Consider the following 18,828-nt stretch of genomic DNA (forward strand, 5'->3'; position numbering starts at 1 on the left):
TGTGTGTGTGTGTGTGTGTGTGTGTGTGTGTGTGTCAAACAGGGCAACAGAGATGGTGGAGGAGAGAACGGGAGTGACCGATTTGAAAGAACACAGACTAGCGGGCATTGGTCCACACAGGATCTGTCTGCCAATCAACTTCACTTCCTTCTCCGAGACCCTCCTCTTCCTCTCAGCGTGGAATCCTATTGGATTTGCTGCCACACTCGCTCTCTACAGACCACGCCCACTATGTATTTAACAGTTCAATATTGTGCAAAACTGGCTAGCCATGACTATTTTGTTTTATATTCATGATGTTATTGGTTTAATTTATCCTTGATTTGTTTGCACAATCGGGGTGCTGGTCTTATAAATGTATTTTTTGCTTGGTTTATTTTAGGAGAATTTTTAAGAGGTTTTAAGTATCGAAGCAGGGCGTAGAGTTTGCGTGCAAGTGCATAACTATATTTGTGTGTGTGTGGGTGTGTCTGAATTTTAGTACAGGATGTGTGGGTGTGTGTACGAGTGTGCGAGATAGTGTGTGTATCTAAAAGGGGGGTCTTTCCCTCTATCCGTATGCACCTTTTACAGATTGTATCTATTTATTTATTTATTTTTCCCAGAAGAGAAAAAAACGTGTGTGAGGATAAGCGTTTGTGTGTCTGTGTGCGTGTGCCTGTGTTTGAGTGGTTACTTAAATATTCTAAAAAGCTGATTTTAAGCCTAGACACTAAATTAAGGTAGCATTACAAGTATGGTGTTTTGTGTGTGTGCGAGAATGTGTCTGTGTGTGTGTGTGTGTGTGATAATGGGCCTCCTTAACACAGGGTCACCATGGACAGGCATGCTTCCAAAGCTTTGTGATTTCTTTAGCACGGTTTTTTGCTTTTTAGCCAAGCTGCAGAGTCAGACGCCACTTGATCTTTTTTTTGTGTGTGTAACTACTCATTACATCACGTTTCTTTTACATTTCTGTTTGGAGCTAGTTCAGTGTATAAGGTCTCCAGCCAGGACAGGAGTTTACAGTGGTGATCGGCATCGCAGCTTGGAGGTGCGCCTTTTTGGCAGTCGCTGCTTTTCCTCATCATGGACGGTCGCTCTGAACGGTAGAAGCACCAAATTCATACTGCCACAGTCTAGTGAATGACCTGAGGTGGGTTCCGCTGGAACCCGAGAACAGTAATCACATGATTTCCTCATTTAATCATAGTTAAAGCTACAAATGAATTATTAGGGCTGGTGTACAGATGCTGCAAGACTTCTGAGTCACACCTCTTTGTCTGAGGTGTGTTCACATCACACAACATTATGACTTATTAGCGCTGTTGATTTTTTTTTGTCTGTAGTGCAGTTTACTGGGAAAACTAATTACTGGGAAATTATAATACAAACAGGAGATTTACAGATAATTGATAATCGATCGGTTGATGGGATTAATTGTTGGATATCAATCAGAAAACTGTCGGAGGGAAGTTGCGTCGTGGTTTTTTCTTTTTCCATTGCCTTCTCGGTAGCATGCTGACATTTGTTGACTGACCTTTCTCTATTATAGCCTCTCCCTTGATTACAGTTTGTATTTAGCTTAATGGCCACAGTACGCCATAGATAATTATGGTAGTCAGGCCTCAGTACATTACACAGGGAACAGGTCTCCCTCCAGTATTATATCTCATAAAACCATTCCTGACGTCAGCATCACAGCACCGTCACATTTATTATCAGTATGCAGATGATAGAAAATCTGGAAAACCCCCACAATCTCGATGCAAAGACGACGAGACACAAAGATAGTATTGAAAATACCGGACCAGTGCAGATAAATATATATAAATATATCTAGGTACAAAAGCAGAAATAGATGGTGTAAGAAAGTCAAGGGTTTAAATATTTTATAAATAAATGCATGTTGCCAAAGTCTTGGACAATTTAAGAATCTATTCAATAAATGATCTCTGAAAAAAATCTGACTTTAAAATCCAGCAAATCCAATCCCAGATACATTATCACGTGTTAGTTGTGACTTCAGTTTTTCGTTAAGGTCTCACTGCTGAGCTCTCGTTCCTCCGTGTTAAGCAGAGCAGGTTTGTGGCAGGGAAGGGTTTGCATGAACACACAGCCATACACTGCATCCTGTGCCAGTAACAGACTCCTGACATTATTATGCAAATTAAATGTGAATTTTGAATGTTTTTTCAGTGGCAGTACTAATGTGGCTGTGATCATACGGCAAACCCTGAAGAACTCTGTGTCGTCGAAGGAATACCTTCCCTGGCATTTAGTCTGTTGTTATTTTTTTCCAACACTAGCTTCACAACACTATCTTAGCTCGCATCAGTTTGAGTATAAGCTGTTTATTTTCCTTATCAGACTTTTAGTCTAAAATCTAGCACGGCGGATTTGAGTACAGTCACGTGTTGATTTGTGTGCACGGCAGGATCTTGCTTCAGCGTTTAAGCCGCACAATCTCAATTTGTGCTTTGTTTTTTGTTTCCACACTTTGTTGCATCAGTTAAATAGTTAACTCTGACTTTAAAACACAGCAGGGGTCCCTCCTCCAGGTTCCTCCTCCTATTAGGCCTAAATCCTTACTGATAAATGTTACCAGCAGGCACCTGCATTTTAAAGGACTTTGTCACTTTAAAGTTTGTATCCAAGCTGCTACTTTGGGCCCGGAATGTTTTTCTGCTTCTTATCGACCATTTTACCATCCAGTATAACAGCAGCCCTGAATGCTCTGATAAAGAAACCATGTGAGGAAGAACAGAGAACAACAGAGTCACTCTTAGTCCTGGTCGATATATACTTTGTACGGGAAGGTTTCCACAAGGTTGCATAACAGATATTGTATTTATCATCGTAGCCTTCAGATTAATTTATGGGTAATCACAAAAAAACTCCAATTTGTTCAGTGTCACATGAACATGAATGATGCATATATGCACTCAGAACCTAAATTCAGCTCTAACCTTTCACTTTTATGTTCCTAGTAAATTTTAATCTATACTTTATATTTTATGTGTTCAAAAGCTCTTTAGTTACAAATGCGGATGAGAGAGATTCAGAGGCCTGTGGTGCCCCTGTGTAGAATGGAGCAATACTGCAGTTTTCTTTTGTTCTAAATAAGTTAGCATGAACTTTGAGGTGTTGTGTTGCAGTATAATGGTGTGAGTGGGTGTAATCCTGCATCCCACAAGATATGCAAAAACAATGCAATAACTATGACTGTATACAAGGTTCCCGAAGTATATGTGTATATATATATATATATATATGTATATATATATATATACACGTGTGAAAGTGGAAAACAAATCTATATCACGAAGATGTATTATTTTCTGTTTGTTGAATTTTTAAGTAAACTCTGGTTTCTACGCCACAGAAACCGAACATACTTGAAATCAGGTACATTGCAGTGCAGTATAGTGAAGATGTATTTATTTATAGTTTCGTGTGAGGGTGTCGAGTCTGTAGCTGCATAGAGACAGTGACCTGAAATCCGTGTTTTTGCTTGTGGTCCAACATCCAGCCAATGGAGACCCAGAGTGAAAAGTCATTTAGTTTGACGATTCAGCTAAAACCAACTTCCCTGACTCAGAACTTTTTGGCTTATCTCTTTCTCCTGTTTATTTCCAGTTACACATAGTTTTTTTAAATGGCCTGAGCTTTGTCACTTTTGCATGAGGTTCACATTTCACATGCCGACATTAGAGCATTCCAGGTTTCGTCATCATTTGGTTTAATCGTGTATCACAACACATTTTGACGGAGTAGCTATAGTGTACATACAGACACATGATTAAAGTCAGTATTTATTCTCTAAATTAACATTTGACAGTGGACTGTAGTGGAGGATGGTGGTTTTGCATATCTTGTGTCTTATGGGCTCGTAGTTTATTTTGTCAATCTTAATTCTGAATAGGACAGAGCTCATGTTTATGATTGTTGAAACTTGAAGGAAATGGCAAACTACAGTATTTTTACTCTCCACTTTAGACAGCTGTCACTTTCTTTGCCTGTGTTGTCGTAGTCTTTGTCTTCAGTTTCTCCTCTCTCAGACCAGTGGCAATGAAATGGATCCAATGGCCCATAATTAGTAGTTTTTTACTCAAATCCTTCAACATGGTGGACAAACACTTGGCACATACACACTTTATTGCTTTTTGGATGTATCCAGCACAGAGCGATGAATATTTCAACCAAACTGGAGCAGTGTCCCAATTCCATACTACATGCTAAATCTAAGCAGGTTAGATGGACGTGGTGAGAGAAAATGATAATGTCACTTTAAAGCAACATTTGGAGAATAGAGCCTCTCTCATTTCCATTGAATGCCAGTTGCTTCTCTATGTAAAGGGAGCAGGTATGATTTCCTGTGAGAAAGAATCAGATCCAGCAAGTTCAAGAGTAAAGATAAACTGTAGATCAGTTAAAATCAGTCATTAGAATCCAGTGTTTATCTACAATTAAGGAAGCTGTTAAAATATGAAGAATTTTAAACAGGAAGCCGGGGATCATGGGTAATATTTACCAGTCAGAGTTAGCCTTTGTTTGTTCTAAACACTATCACCAATCTCTCTAACAGAACCCAACAGAATTAATCCCCATGTGTGGCTGCAGAGGGCGCTGTTGCTCAGTAAAAGTTGCATTGTGCTCATTTCACACATTCATGGCATAAATTCTTATGTATGAAATGATTAAATTTGCTTATTTTATGCCAACAACAGCAGAAACGTATTCTATTAGTATTTAGTTATGCTGGATACAATAATAAGCATGTAATATGGAATTGGAACACAGTGTGTTTTAAACAGCTGACATTTGGACTAACTAGCAGGAGAAGCACAGTGGAAACCAATAACACTCCAGTAAACCAGCGTGCCCCAAACCACAGCTGGACCAGAGCCTTTATTCAAGCTTTCAGTTCCAGCTGTGCTTTTAGAAGTCACACTGGTTCTTCTGTGTGTATCCCTGTTCCTGTGGTTCTCTGCCTGACTCTAGTTAGTTAGTTCCCACTTTATCAGGCTGATAAGCTCCAGCTGCGTTTGCAGTCGCCCTTTATCTCCACCCAGAGTTCCACTAAAACTACACCCTCTCAAATTGAACTTCTCCTCAAGTCAAAGCTGAGACGCAGAGTGAAAGCCTTCATGACAATCGATTGGTGGTTGATGACAATGGGAAGCAGCGGGTGTAAGAATGTCGTTGTCAGGGATCGTAGAAAGTTTTGTTTCCTCCTGTCTGGATTTCAGGGCCGTCTAAGATCTGACATGATGAATTACATATATATTCAAGTAATGTTTTACATGTGCATGGGTTTCTCTCTGTAGGGGTAAAAAAAATATTGGTCCTATGTGAATGATAATAACTTCTGTTTCACCACTAGCCAATGATTGTATATTTTTATATAGCAAGATATATATGAATATATAATATTTAATCACCAGAATGTTATAGAGTTATGAAAAGGGCAAGACACATATTTGGGAATGTAATTTGTCAAATATTGGTTTTGAACATGGTCTATATAGAGAAACTTACTGAAGGTCGGTATGAATATATTGAAGTCCAACTTTATTGACTGTATTTTTTACCAAAAAGAAGCAGCAGGTGATAAAGCTGGTATATTTACTGAAGAGGAAATATTGTATGTTTTAGCTGAAGGGAAATACTTTACATGATCGGCTTTTAGGGTGTTTCAAAGTCTGTTGAGAGTAGACGCAGGATGAATCTGTTCTTTTCTCCAAACAAATATTAACATTTCACACCTTCTTTTGAATTTTAAGCAGCAGAGAGATCCAAAAATCCGACGTGTTCTTTTCTCGTGTTTGTTTCGTGTTTTGTGAAATGGGCTGAAAGACGTGAACCTGCCAGGAGCCTGTCAGCGCAGGTCAAGGTCTGGACGTTTTCATACTGTAGCACTGAGAGACCTGTCTCTCTTTCACTGGTCCTACAACAGCGAAATACACACACACACACACACACATATATATACTGTACACTTTTTCAAACATCTTGTTTAAGCTTTTAAAGACATTTAACCAAAAAATTCAACCTGTCAAGTACTAATCTTTCTCTCTTTCTCTCTCTTTCTCTCTCTCTATGCTTCGAGCCATTAAAACCATGTAGCTTCTATTTTTTTCCAAGAAAGGATAGAGACGGAGGACTTGAACTGCATCGGATGCAGAGCAGGAAGGAAACAAGTAGTTTTGCGTCTTGCGAACTTATTTGACGTTATCTTGACATTGAGGGACAGATTTTCTTCCATCGTGGAGAAGAGCTGCTGTGCACGATCGTATGATTTAACCATTTAAAAAGTATTTCAAGTTTCTTGTTCAACCTAAACTTTACACAGATCTGTGTTTTTCAGGGACAGTGAGGCTGTCTTGTTCTCCTCGTGTGTGTTTTTATTGCGTCGCAGCAGATGTACGTTTATATTTTCTTGTAAACCGAAGTGTTTGTCGATCATCGTCTGATCCTGACAAAATAATATTTTAAGAGGACTATTTTGAATATAGATTTATTTTTCTTTTATTCTAGGTAACAAATCAGCCTAGCCTGTTGTCATAGGATTTTAATTAATCGAATTATATCTTTTAAAACAGAAAATATGAATTCCCTTTTCAGGAGAAACAAGAGAAAATCACCTCCTTCTATTGTACAGATGTTATTATAATGTTGATGGTAATGAAAGCTTTGGGAACATGAACAGAACGCGACAGAGGGTATATATTATTATTAAATACACATTTATATTGTAAGTATCTTCTATTTTAGATATTATACATATATATATATAGAAAAACTATAAATTATAAGATATGAAATGATAGTTTGGAGATGGACTTTGCAGAGGATCTAAAGAGCTGGTTTGAAGGTGCAATAGTGTTGAATTTTTCAGTTTTAGACCCAGAGGAGAAATGTTTTTATTAGTTTCACCATCAGCTTAATGTTTCCACGAGGTTTAGAAGCAATGTTACTGTTAAGTTTCCTTTACGTGAAGCTTTACCTTTGTCTTGTTACCAATGCAAAAGCAGGATCCAGTTCAAAACGATGGAATAACAGTTATTTATCAGATTAAAGTGACTGTGGTGCATTTTATTAAAAAGCATAGTGGAACATGACAGATAGACAGACATGAACACGATCCTGGCATTGACCTCTTATTAATCCTATTAAATCCGATGTGACAATGTTCAAAACCATTATCAGCACTGAAACTTTTTGCTAATGATTCTGCACTGGCTCATAGGCTTTAATTCTTTTCTTATAGGATAGGCTCATGCATGACAGTTCTCCTAGACGCATGTAAAAGTCTGGTGAGGAACAAAAATCTCATTTATTTCCGACCGCCTTTACTTTTTTCTAGTGGCCGGTCGAGCCCCCCCGGTGGAGAAACCAGATAGATAAGAAGCACTCGCCCGACTGATTTAGAAATTACTTGTAGGATGAGCTCGATAGAACCCATTGTGTAGCAGCAACTACATCCGTGTGAAGATTCAGGACGAGTGTTCGTGTTTTTAAGGACCTTGAAAGCCTCATTGTTCACTCACGTCTTCTTCTTGTTATTCCCACACTCGTTTGACTGATAAATCATTAAGTAAGTCCCAGTCTGCACATTTACCATATGTTGGTACAGGAGGATGCTGCAGCCGAGGCTCGTTGACTTGAACTTTCTGTACCAGCCAGTGTTTCTAACTGTGATGTTCTTCAGGACAGTAGTTCAGCTCCAGATGTGTGGCGGCAGCTGTCAGTGGTTTCTGGTGTTGAATCAGCTGGTCGTCAGTAGATCCATGAATCCCTGCATCTACGTCTCCTCTCTACTTTTACTGATAAGAGCTACTTCACACGAATGATCATTATCTCCGCGCTGTCATCCCTTGAATGTAGGACGCAGCAATGCTCTGTTAACTCCACATGAAGTATTTGAATGTCAGATTTAGTCGACTGGTTGATGTTTGGATATTTTTCCTTTTCAGCAGCCCTTCATGGAAGGTGGTATTTTAGCCAGATGTCTCAGTGTTTGTCTATCACACACACACGAATCATCTGGATTCAGCTCAGCACGTCGCAGCTTTACAAAACTTGTTATTTCAACCTTTCCGAGAACGCCCCACATTGAGTTAACAACAGAAAGGTCTCGTGTGCCTGTGTGTGCAAATGCAGCTTTAATGAATGAGTTGTTGAGAGCATCAACAGCCTCATGCACATCATCAGTGTTTATTTCTTGCAGCACGCAGGCGTTAAACTGAAAGTCTATCCAGGCGGGTCGCTCCCGGCCCTTTGCCAGCCTGACCATTCAGTGGCCGGGGATCCACAGCTCCATCTACAGCAGTGTTCCATGAAGGCTTTTCTGTTTCTTTATTTACCGGGTGAATGACCTTGTTCGCAGTCTCACTTCACTACTCATGCAAAGTGTTCGAGGGCCTTCGAGAGGCCGCTTGTTTTCCTTCTTTTCCTGTCAGAGCGAAGTCCGTTGTTAACCCTGGAGTTTATTTTGTGGAGAGAGGTGTTCACACCGAGACCAATTTGTGGTAATATTAGTAGTGGCGCTACTGTTCAATGTAGTATTTAATAACAGCACTATTTATGGTCAGAAAACGAACTAGAGTGTGTTATTGTGCTTGCAGTAGCTTTGGAGGCAGGTGGCTGTTTTGTGACTGAGTTCTTTAACATAAGCCACTCCCCCTCCACTCTGCGAGGGATTTCATTGGTTCTGAGGTTGCTAAGTGACACTGGCCCAACATCATTTGGTTTCCTCGGTTACCGTTTGTCTCCTTGGTGATGACTGCATGGCCTCACAGTTGACACACCCTTTTCTTCTTCTTCTTCTTCTGCTTCTCTTTCTTTTTTCTAAAGGAGAGTTCCTGTTTTTTTTTCTTTTTTCGTTCATTTCATTTTAGATTTTAGTAAGAAAGAATACAAATGAAATAAATCAGAATATTAATTCAATCACTTTTTCTACTCCTATTTTCAATAAAAAGTGAAAAGAAAAACCAAACAAAAAGTTGATTTGTAAATAAGTAATGTACAGTTTGTATCTGTAACTTGTCAGTCTGTCATTGGTGACAGAGTCTGTCTTGCTTATAACGCACGCTAACAGTAAATAAAAAAGGAAAAAGTATATTTAGACTGTATGGTCCCTTGAAAGCAAGTTTTAAATTAATATCTGATGTATATTCCTGTAACATTGCATTTTTATCTGAGGAATGATGTTATTAAAAAATTGCAAATAAATTGCATTTCCTACAGCTCTGTTTTTCACTTCCATTTTACATTTGCACGTCTGTGGGTTAACATCTGTTTCCTCAGACAAACCACATACGTGGTATGTGAAGTTAGAATAACCTGGTGTTATATTAAAACCTTTTCTAAGCTAAGAACAGGTTGAATGTTAGAAACACACTCAACTCAAGGCTGTGAAAACGCTTCGTGAATCCTGAATAGAATGAAGACACCAGAGCAAACACTGAGAATTTTAAAAAGGATTAACTTTTTACTATCGTTGCTAGAAACATCATGACACAACTTCAAGTGGTAAACATCTGCATCAGAACAGAGAAATCTGCTCCATCTCAGCAAAGATGAATGAAATATTAAATATGTAACAGCTTTACCATTTCTTTTTTAACAGGTTTTTAAAAAAGGTATTAATCTGTCCACGGACTTCATTCTGATGGAATTACGTGTCCGGTTTATGAGTTGCCAAATGTCTCTTCAGATTCCCCTGTTGTGAGAACTCTTTCTCGCAGCTCGGACACTTGAACGGTTTCACGCCATTGTGGCTGAGCGTGTGTCTCTTCAGGCAGTTCAGAGTGAGAAAGCGCTTCGTGCACTCGGAGCACTGGTACGGACGCTCCCCTGTGTGCGAGCGCGTGTGGACGATCAGGTGACTCTTGCTGGAGAAGCCCTTCCCGCAGCGGCTGCAGGTGTACGGCAGCTCGCCCGTGTGAGAGCGCGTGTGCAGCAGCAGCTCCCCCGAGGACAGAAACGACTTCCCGCATGTGGTGCAGAGGTAATTCTTCTCCCCTCTGTGCATCTGCATGTGTCTTGTGATGCCCGCTTTGCTGAAGCTCTTCCCACAGATGGTGCACAGGTTGGAGGGGCCTTCGTGCAGCCGCTCATGTTGCTTGAGTGAGTTATTGCACAGGAATCCCTTGTTGCACTGGCTGCAGGAGAATATTCGGCCTCGCTTGTGGAGCCTCTGGTGCTGATAATACCCCGACGGGCTGGTGAAGCCCTTCTCACACTGGCTGCAGTGGTACCGGAGGCCGTGGAGCTTCATGTGGGTCTTCAGCTGATTTGGATGTTCGAAGACCTTGTCACACGTCAGGCATTTGGTCTTTTCCTCTGTGAAGATTTTGTTCACAGGCCGCGTGCTCAGGAACCTTTTGTCTTCGCCCGTGGTCCCTTTCTGTCGCCTCCTTTCCTTGTTTTCCAAGTTGTCTTTCTTTTGCTTGCGTTCCCGTTTCTTTTCAGCACCGTCTTTTTGTTTGCGTTTCCTCTTTTTGTTCGTGTTGCCCTCTGATATCTTCTTTTCAGTGTTCAAGTCTTTCCCTTTCTGCTGAGCCTTTGCGGAGGCTTTTCTCACAGGTTGTTTTTTAATAATGGGAGCTGTTATTTGGTGCTCGCTCTGGATGTGCTCCTGCACCTTCCTCTTAACACGGTCAACAAATGAACACTCGGGGCAGATGAATAAACGAGACAGAGGACCTGGGAAAAGAATAAAACACAATTAGTTAATATAAAACTTATTTGACAGCCTCTAAACCAGTTCAGGTCTGCTGCTGCAGCTCGTCTAACCTGATTCCTTTTTTGGTAACCAATCATCTGCAGTGACATCCAAGCTTGGACTCGAGTCTTCAGCTTCTAAATCCTCCAATGCAAGGGTCTCTTCCTCACTGTCATAGTCATCATCATCGCCCTCCTCGTTGTATGCCTCAGTGTACCTCGCCACTACAGTTTGAGAAGGGAGGGCCAGTGTGAGGATGTCCTCCTCACTGCTTGTTGGAGCTGTAACAGAGGAGAGGATTTAACATTTTACACATAAAAAATAATTATATTGATTATAAAAGAAAGAAAAATAAAGAATTTAAGAAGAAAGGCAACAAGCATAACCTCACCTGAACTGATTGTGCCCAGTTGCCTGTGATGAAGCAGCAGAGTCTTCAGGCCCAAGGGGTCAGACAGATTTTGTTCAAAGTCTTCTGACACAGATGCTGTTTCAGTGAGCCACGCTGCTGTCTGAGACACAGGGAGGAGCAGGTTGGCAGCTGAAACAATACTCACATACTCATAAAGCTCAAAGCAAAGAGGCAAGAAGCAGGACTTCTCATGACTGTTGTTACCTGTGGCAGGTCTGGAATGGGCAGCAGCAGCTCCAGCCTGGACAGGAAGTCCGACACCATCTGCTGGAGTCTCTCGTCGTAGGCAGAGCCGTAGTTTGCAGGAAAAACCTCCTGCAGAAACAGCCACAGCTTTGGATTCATCATCGCTGCTGATCAACATTTAGTCTTTGTCATAAATTAGATCTACACATCTTCCACTCCCTTAATGTTGAATGTGCGTGTGTTTCACCTGGAAGAAGAACTCTTTTTCAAAAGGAACATCCAGCAGGTTCTGAACCAGGCTCGCAAAGTTGGTGTATGAGGTCTTCAGAATATCTCCACTGGTCTGTCAAGAAGAACAGTAACATTTTGTTTTACACACTATTCTCTTTCATGTCAGTTTGAGTAATCTCTGGGTTTCTAAACGTATGTTGTCCATGATTTGCTCTGAATCTGCTTTAAAAGCCACCTGGCCATTGGAGCTCAGTTCAGCACTGCAGGCGTGGATTATATCCAGGTGACTCTGGATGCTCTGCAGGTTGGCGACGCCGTCACCGCGACACAGCTCCAGGACCAGCTGCCACAGAGCAAAGGTGAGGACACAGTAGAGAACATTAACACAGGGAAAAGATGGAATTCCAATATGTTAAAACAAACAAGTAACGAATAATGACACTAAAAAGATAAATACAGTAAAACTTAAGCCAATGTGCTTCCGTTGTTATTGTTTTTCAAGTTTGAAATATCAAGTCTAGTCTGGAAACTTCAGATCTACATGTATTGTCCTCTATGCACGTGCCGGATGATGCAGTAAATCTATAGTTTACACATTGAGAGGGTCACACACAGACGCTAAGAGCGAGTCCTCACCCGGGCTCTCAGACCCAGGACCAGCTGAGCTCTCTGACTGACACTCAGCAGCTCCGGGACGATCTCCGTCACCAGACCGATGAAGTCCAGCAGTTTGTCGTAGTGCTCGACCCGGCGCTGCTGCAGCGTCTGAAGCACGAAGGCGGACATGAGCCTGACGGGAGGGACCAGGAGGTGGAGGGAGGCCGGAGGCAGAGAGGAGCCTGCAGACAACAACAAACACTATTGTTTTTTTCCTGCAGACCCTTCACACGCCTGAGCTGCAGCCAACGTTGTCACAATAACAGGGTTTTAACGCTGAGATAACTGGAAACTGATGCTGGCTCACACTTCGATGAATGATCAGACAAACCTTTGCTTTTCCGCGACATTCTTGGGGTTTAATATCGTCTGGACAGCGAAGAATGTTCAACTTTACCGTTCATCCTACAAAACAGGAAGTAACTCCTATCACTTCCGGGTAAAACGGATGTTGTGAGCATTGTTGTTCCGTGTGCCTGCTCTTTCAAAATAAGAGTAAATAGACCGACTATATAAAGCTCTACTTTAAAAGATAGCACGTGTTAGTGATGAGAGATAAGAGAGAAAATATTATATATAAATATAAATGCTAATTATCACATTATCACATATTACATAAGTGTCAAATACACAAATGTCGCTGTGGGAAATAGCTATTTCTACCAGTAGGTGGCGCACAATCTCACCCATGATCGTCGCAACACAGAATTTATGTTAATTCACGATCTTTACCGCTGATCGTAAATTCACACGTTTCTTTATTCATGTTTTCGTCTCTTGAACAAGAAAATACAAAGTTTTGACTCAAGCCATTAATAAAATAAGTGCCTGGTGGATAATAATGAACTTTTGATTATAGTTTCACCTGCTGTACATTTATCCAGTGGGTATTTACATCCAGTCAGCTTGAGATAAAAGTTTTAGTGTCATAGTTTAATGTCAAAACATAATATACACTGACTAGTTAGTATACATCATATCATGTAATATAATGTAAACTGAAAGTTAACTTAACTGTTTCAGTATAAATGGAAATAAAAGTACCCAGAATCACCTGAATGTGATCTGTCATGATCATATCCTGTGATCACACACACACACTCTCTCTCTCTCTCTCTCTCTCTCTCTCTCTCTCTCTCTCTCTCTCTCAGTATCAGTATCTACACGCCCAGTCAGAGAACACACACCCTGGAGCCTGTGTCTCACACTCTGTAACGTGTGAACTCGACTATCAGACGGAATCCAACCAGCAGCCGCTCCTCATCTTCCTCACCATGCTGAAGACTCTGTGGGTTCTCGCTCCTGGTCTCGTGTTCTTCTCACAGTTAACTCGTTTCTGACTTGTTGGATCAGACGGATAAAGACGTCGCCATGGGAGGCAGAGGCAGAGCAGCACCTGGACGCGACGACTCCCTTGTCAGTCCCGTTGTCAAGTATCTGCTGTTCCTCTTTAATTTGTTATTCTGGGTGAGTGCTGCCACAGATCACAGTGTATTCACCTGTATTTACTAGTTAATCATTCACCAGCTATACATCTACTCTGCTACTGACACTTTGTTTTATCAGAAGTGCACAAGTCACCTCTCAGTTATTTGAGTTATTCCAACAATGACACACTGTGTTACCTGCTTATGTTGTGTTATGTTAAGTGTGAGATCTAGTTGCAGCACAACACTGCTCAGTTTGTTTGAGTTTCACTGGGAGTGAAAGGGGTCAGGAAGCTCACACACACACACACACACACACACACACACACACACACACACACACACACTCACAGTAAATAGACGGGCTGGTGGTTTTCAGGTTTCATACATAACATGACTAAAGTTATTTGTTAAATATGTTAAATATTGCTGTTGTTGTAAGTAAATCAAAATTGAAGACGAACAAAAATAAAACTCAGGTTATGTATTTCAGGAAGAAGTGAGAGATAAAGTTGGTCGAGTGACTTAATGTATGTACGCCACTAACAGGATGTTACTGAATGTACTTTAGACTTTAAAAGTTAAGAATTTGGGTGGAAATGAACAACGCAGCTCAGCAGTGAAAAGCAAAGTTCACATCAGTGGGTTTCGGTGTCAGGTGCCTTGTGACTTATGTAACATAAGCAGATTTCTTCCAGCTTTTCTTTTTTCTTTTTTTTTACAGCTGATCAGCTCTCGCAGGTTTTAACCTTCTGAGGTTCAGCTCAGTGTAAGATTTTCTTATTTCTCACCGAGCGAGAAAAACAACAGAACGAAACCACAAATCATAAAGTCTGCATAGCTTTTCTTTTCTCACATCCTTCTTCATTTTCAGCAACGTGTCTGAAACCACCCTGTGTGAGTGTGTGAGCACGTTGTCACGTACAAAGGCTGTGTAAAAACTTGAAGCTCTTCAATGTGGAATGTGTTGTTGTCTTTTCCGTTGCCTCCGGCTACAATGAGCCGTGTGCAGGACGGATGATTACTGCAGGTCTGTGCTGCTTCTCTCTTCGTCTGTGATCTTTGAAAGTCTGAGATCTCCTTGGAACGTCCATTTTTCATCATAACCTTTGCAACTAGGAAGGATGATCAATCAAATAAGGAAATCAGTTAACTTACCAAAGCAACGTGATTTAGCAGCCTTTAAATTTAAATTTTAAGAACATTTCCTGACCCTCAACACAACTTAACACATTAAAAAAAGCCCATGGTTGGCTTCAGGTGTCACTTCTCTGTGAAACTAAACCTTTTTTCCAAAACAGGCAGACAAATCTTTGCCCCACAACCACGGAGAAGCTGCAGAGTCTGTGGTAACTGGATCCACTTCATTCATGGTGGGAAGAGTGTTTCTGAGGGCTCCCTATTATTCTATTGAGCCCGCTCAGTGAAAGGGTCTTTATTTAGGGAAGCGTACAGGTTGCTGCCAGGTCGAGTTTAGTCAAATGGAGGCAGAGCCGATGTGTAGAATCTCCTCCTGACACGTTGTGGGTCTCGTTTGACGCTGGACTCGCTCAGTGTTTTCTTCTATGGGCACAGCAGCCTTGCATGTGCCTCTGTACGTCCTCCATATCTTTCCTGTTATCATGACTGAGCGTTCTGGTGAAGGGTGCCACTCCCTCGACAAGTATGAACACAGAAATGATTTTTTTGCCCTCTGTTGTGTCAGTTGTGGTTTCTGTGTATTAAGGGAATCTCTCTTTTTATTTCATTCCCTCCTCAGATCATCGCCCTGGTGATGGTGTCGATCGGCGTGTACGCTCGCATGATGAAACACGCAGGTAAATGATCCTCCACAGAGGGAGAGCACGCAGTCACAGTCACGTGTGAGGGAGTATCGAGTGTCGGGAAACAGCCTCCGAATCTGTGTTAATCTAGATTACCCCTGTTTTCTTCTCCCCCTCAGAGGCAGCACTGGCCTGTCTGTCAGTGGACCCTGCGGTAATGCTGATGGTGGTGGGGGTCCTCATGTTCATCCTCACCTTCTGTGGCTGTGTGGGCTCCCTGCGAGAAAACATCTGCCTCCTGCAGACAGTAAGTCCGGAGTTCCTCAGCAGCCGGGCTTCGATGCATTGCGTTTCTGATTAACTGTCAATCATGATGTTTCACCCTGTTTTTATAGTTTCAAATAACTAATTAAAATCAAACGTATCACAAACATGAACATTTGAACGAACGTCAGTGTGATTAGAATTCTCTGAAATGACAGAGACAATATATTCATCGTGTGCTTTGACTTTCTGGGGAGTGGGGATACCGACCTATACCGCAGCCAGCCTCCAGGGGGTGATCACGAGCATTTGGCTTCACTTTAAGGGAGCTGTCACATTGTTTATCTTTATTTACAGTTTATGGTTAAGCTCAATAAAACACAGGCACACTCACATTGTTTAATAACAAATTTACTCATTACAAATTAAAGAAAAATTCTAATAAATCTTAAGGTGACTTTCTTGTGACAGCTGAGTTTCTATGGAGACACAGGATCACATTGGATCTGTCTTCTGAAGAATGAACAGTAAACAGATGATATAATAAGTCTCTCTCTCTCTCTCTCTCTCTCTCTCTCTCTCTCTCAGTTCTGTGTGTCTCTGACAGTGATCTTCATACTGCAGCTCGTCGCTGGAATCCTCGGCTTCGTCTTCTCTGATACGGTAAAGGAAACAACATGGAGGTTTTTTCTCTTATATGTAAAGTACAGGCATAAATGTATCTGCTAGAAAGTACGTTTTTTCACATTTACAACTTATTTAAAACTTTTAAATAAATGTAGCTACAGATGATAAGTTACAGTGTTATATAAGATTGGATTGGATTATTTTGTGTTTTATTTCGAGTGATTGATTGATCACCAAATTAATTTCTGTCGTCATCATTGTTGAAATATGTGTTTGTTTAGTCCCACAATAGATCTAATGCATTAATGCAGAATATATATATCAATACTCCTCATCTGTGGGATGATAAAGCTTCACGTTCCTGGAACAAGGAAGTGAATTTGTTTAAAGACTTCATGCTGCACATGCTGCTAAACCAATTGTTCCATACTCCTCCAAGGCACGGGGCAAAGTGACTCACATGATCAACAACGCCATCGTCCACTACAGAGACGACATCGATCTACAGAACATGATCGATTTTGGTCAGATGGAGGTGAGGATTTAGTGCATCATCTGTTTTCATCATATCGATATGACAGATATTGGACATGTTGTCTAATCTTTTCCCTTTCGATCGTCTGTGTGTCTCCTCAGTTTGGCTGCTGTGGGGGTGTGGCGTACAACGACTGGTCCCAGAACATGTACTTCAACTGCAACATGGTCAACCCGAGCAGAGAGCGCTGTTCTGTCCCCTTCTCCTGTTGCATCATATCCAAAGACAAGGTCGTCCTTCTGCACACGCTGCTGATAACACACTGATTTAGCTTTGTTTTTTTTTTATTTAATGCTTTTTATCTGTATATGTCCACATGTGCAGGAGGTTGTCAACACCATGTGTGGCCAGGGCATGCAGGACTTAGAGTACGTCGAAGCTGGAGACCACATCTACACCAATGGCTGCATAGATAAATTAGTCAACTGGATTCACAGCAACATGTTCCTACTGGGAGGTATCGCACTGGGATTGGCTATTCCACAGGTGAGCTGTGATCAGACACAAGAGACTGTTTTCACATATGTAGAACGTAGCGTGTCCTGGTCAGACGTGTGAACAAGAACAGGAAAACCTCTGGGGCGTTCATTTGAGGGGCGGTGTCTGGGTAGGATGTGATGTTTAAATTCTGCTGAGGAAATCATGGGCTTTTGTTGACATCAACACTGGCGTCAGATCTTATCCCCAAAAGCCCTCGAGTCTCGTTGTCTTTCCAAGTTGACATCTTCGTCTGCGTCTTCCACATGAATGGCTCCTTGTTTTTCATCTTGAGATATTTATATTCTTTTAGTTTTCTTCAGTTTTGCATTAGGAACGTCATCAACGCACCCACTCTCTCGTCGTTTTTTATGTGTGGGCTGGCAGAAAGAATTCCGGAGACACTCCAGACTAATCACATTTGCGTTCTCACATTCAGCCGCTCTGGATACTTTCAGGAGAATATCTGGAGTTCAGTGCAGTAGCTGTATCCGGCTGTTGAATCCTCTCATCTGTGTTTCTCTCCTCTGCAGCTCGTTGGGATCCTCTTGTCCCAGATTCTCATCAACCAGATCAAAGACCAGATCTTGCTGCAGAAGTACAGCGCCAAACACCGCACCGACCCGTGGAGCTGACCCAGACCCGGTCCTGACGAATGACACCGTGAACGTGGTGATACGAGCACCTGGAGGAAGACGGGGAGAATTATTCTAAAGAAAGACATCTGTCCGCCTTTTATGAGGATCTCCTCTCATTCCTGTTGGAGGAAAATGGAAAGAAATGGACATATAGCACTCTGTCGCCACCCACTGGACACAGACCATGCCTGCAGTCACCAAACATTTCATAGCAGGGGCAGAGCCAAGGGTCATACTGTCTTCGCTGCTGCAGAGCTGAAAAGGGAAATATCATTTTCGTCATAGTATTATTTCGCAGCTTATTGTGCTTATTGAGGGGATTTCTGATATTTAATGGATCACTTTGTTTTAGAAATATGTTTCCTGACCTGCAACATGCAATTTTGTCACTTCTAGACAAATGACCTGTGTAAATAGAGAGGCCAGAATACTTGATGCGTACACACTGGATCTCAGAAATGCCTCACACCCCTGTTACAGTGTAATAAACATTGTTATTACATGATGATTTTAACATGTTTTATTTAATAAGAGCTGCAAACTAATGTCTGAAGCTTCACTTCGGGGCCGTGTCGGGCTTCTGGCTTGTCCTGCCGAGACCTCACACCGCCACAGTGTGATGTCACTTCCTCCCCATCCAGCTGACGGCCGGCGTGACTGCAGAGCGGCTGGATTTTTTGCGGGGGTGTGCGTCTGAACAGGCCGCCACTCCAAACAAATGTTTTGCCAAAGCACACACAGCTCATATTCTGCACATATGTTGTGGCTGATGTATTTTCAATCCTGTACCCACCCTTTATTCTTTCATTTGTCTTGTTTTTTAACTGAAACACAGAAGGAGCAGGAAACTCCCAGGAAAACTCAACTGCTCGTTGATGTCACCACTACAGGCTGAGTTTG

The 18,828-nt window shown here is 41.6% G+C and overlaps 3 protein-coding genes across 35 annotated transcripts in view; 2 read left to right on the plus strand and 1 right to left on the minus strand.

Annotated features, from left to right (window-relative positions):
- Positions 1-9,221, plus strand: part of cacna1c (calcium channel, voltage-dependent, L type, alpha 1C subunit) — a 185,937-nt gene extending 176,716 nt beyond the window's left edge. For all 32 annotated transcript variants that reach the window (XM_034578140.1, XM_034578151.1, XM_034578139.1 and 29 more), the window contains one exon: positions 43-9,221. The gene's annotated coding sequence lies outside the window, so the exon portion shown is untranslated. The remainder of the gene's footprint in view (positions 1-42) is intronic.
- A 238-nt stretch (positions 9,222-9,459) lies between these two features.
- Positions 9,460-12,654, minus strand: LOC117757235 (zinc finger protein 184-like). Its single transcript, XM_034578184.1, has 8 exons — positions 12,529-12,654; positions 12,177-12,379; positions 11,776-11,883; positions 11,557-11,652; positions 11,328-11,438; positions 11,103-11,223; positions 10,783-10,992; positions 9,460-10,692 (listed from the first exon to the last, which is right to left on the minus strand). Exons 1-8 carry the CDS (start codon positions 12,545-12,547, stop codon positions 9,662-9,664), a joined length of 1,899 nt encoding a protein of 632 aa, XP_034434075.1. The 5' UTR covers positions 12,548-12,654; the 3' UTR covers positions 9,460-9,661.
- Positions 12,655-13,359: 705 nt separating this feature from the next.
- On the plus strand, positions 13,360-18,436 carry tspan33a (tetraspanin 33a). Of its 2 annotated transcripts, XM_034578189.1 has the most exons (8): positions 13,360-13,664; positions 15,384-15,441; positions 15,567-15,694; positions 16,240-16,314; positions 16,718-16,813; positions 16,915-17,043; positions 17,138-17,299; positions 17,824-18,436. In XM_034578189.1, the coding sequence occupies exons 1-8, from the start codon at positions 13,569-13,571 to the stop codon at positions 17,923-17,925; spliced, it is 846 nt and encodes a 281-aa protein (XP_034434080.1). In that variant the 5' UTR covers positions 13,360-13,568; the 3' UTR covers positions 17,926-18,436. The 2 variants fall into 2 exon arrangements, with proteins under 2 accessions (XP_034434080.1, XP_034434081.1); XM_034578190.1 differs by lacking the exon at positions 15,384-15,441.
- The last annotated feature ends 392 nt before the right edge of the window (positions 18,437-18,828 follow it).

The sequence above is a fragment of the Hippoglossus hippoglossus genome, chromosome 23, assembly GCF_009819705.1.
Source record: "Hippoglossus hippoglossus isolate fHipHip1 chromosome 23, fHipHip1.pri, whole genome shotgun sequence".
NCBI lineage: Eukaryota > Metazoa > Chordata > Actinopteri > Pleuronectiformes > Pleuronectidae > Hippoglossus > Hippoglossus hippoglossus.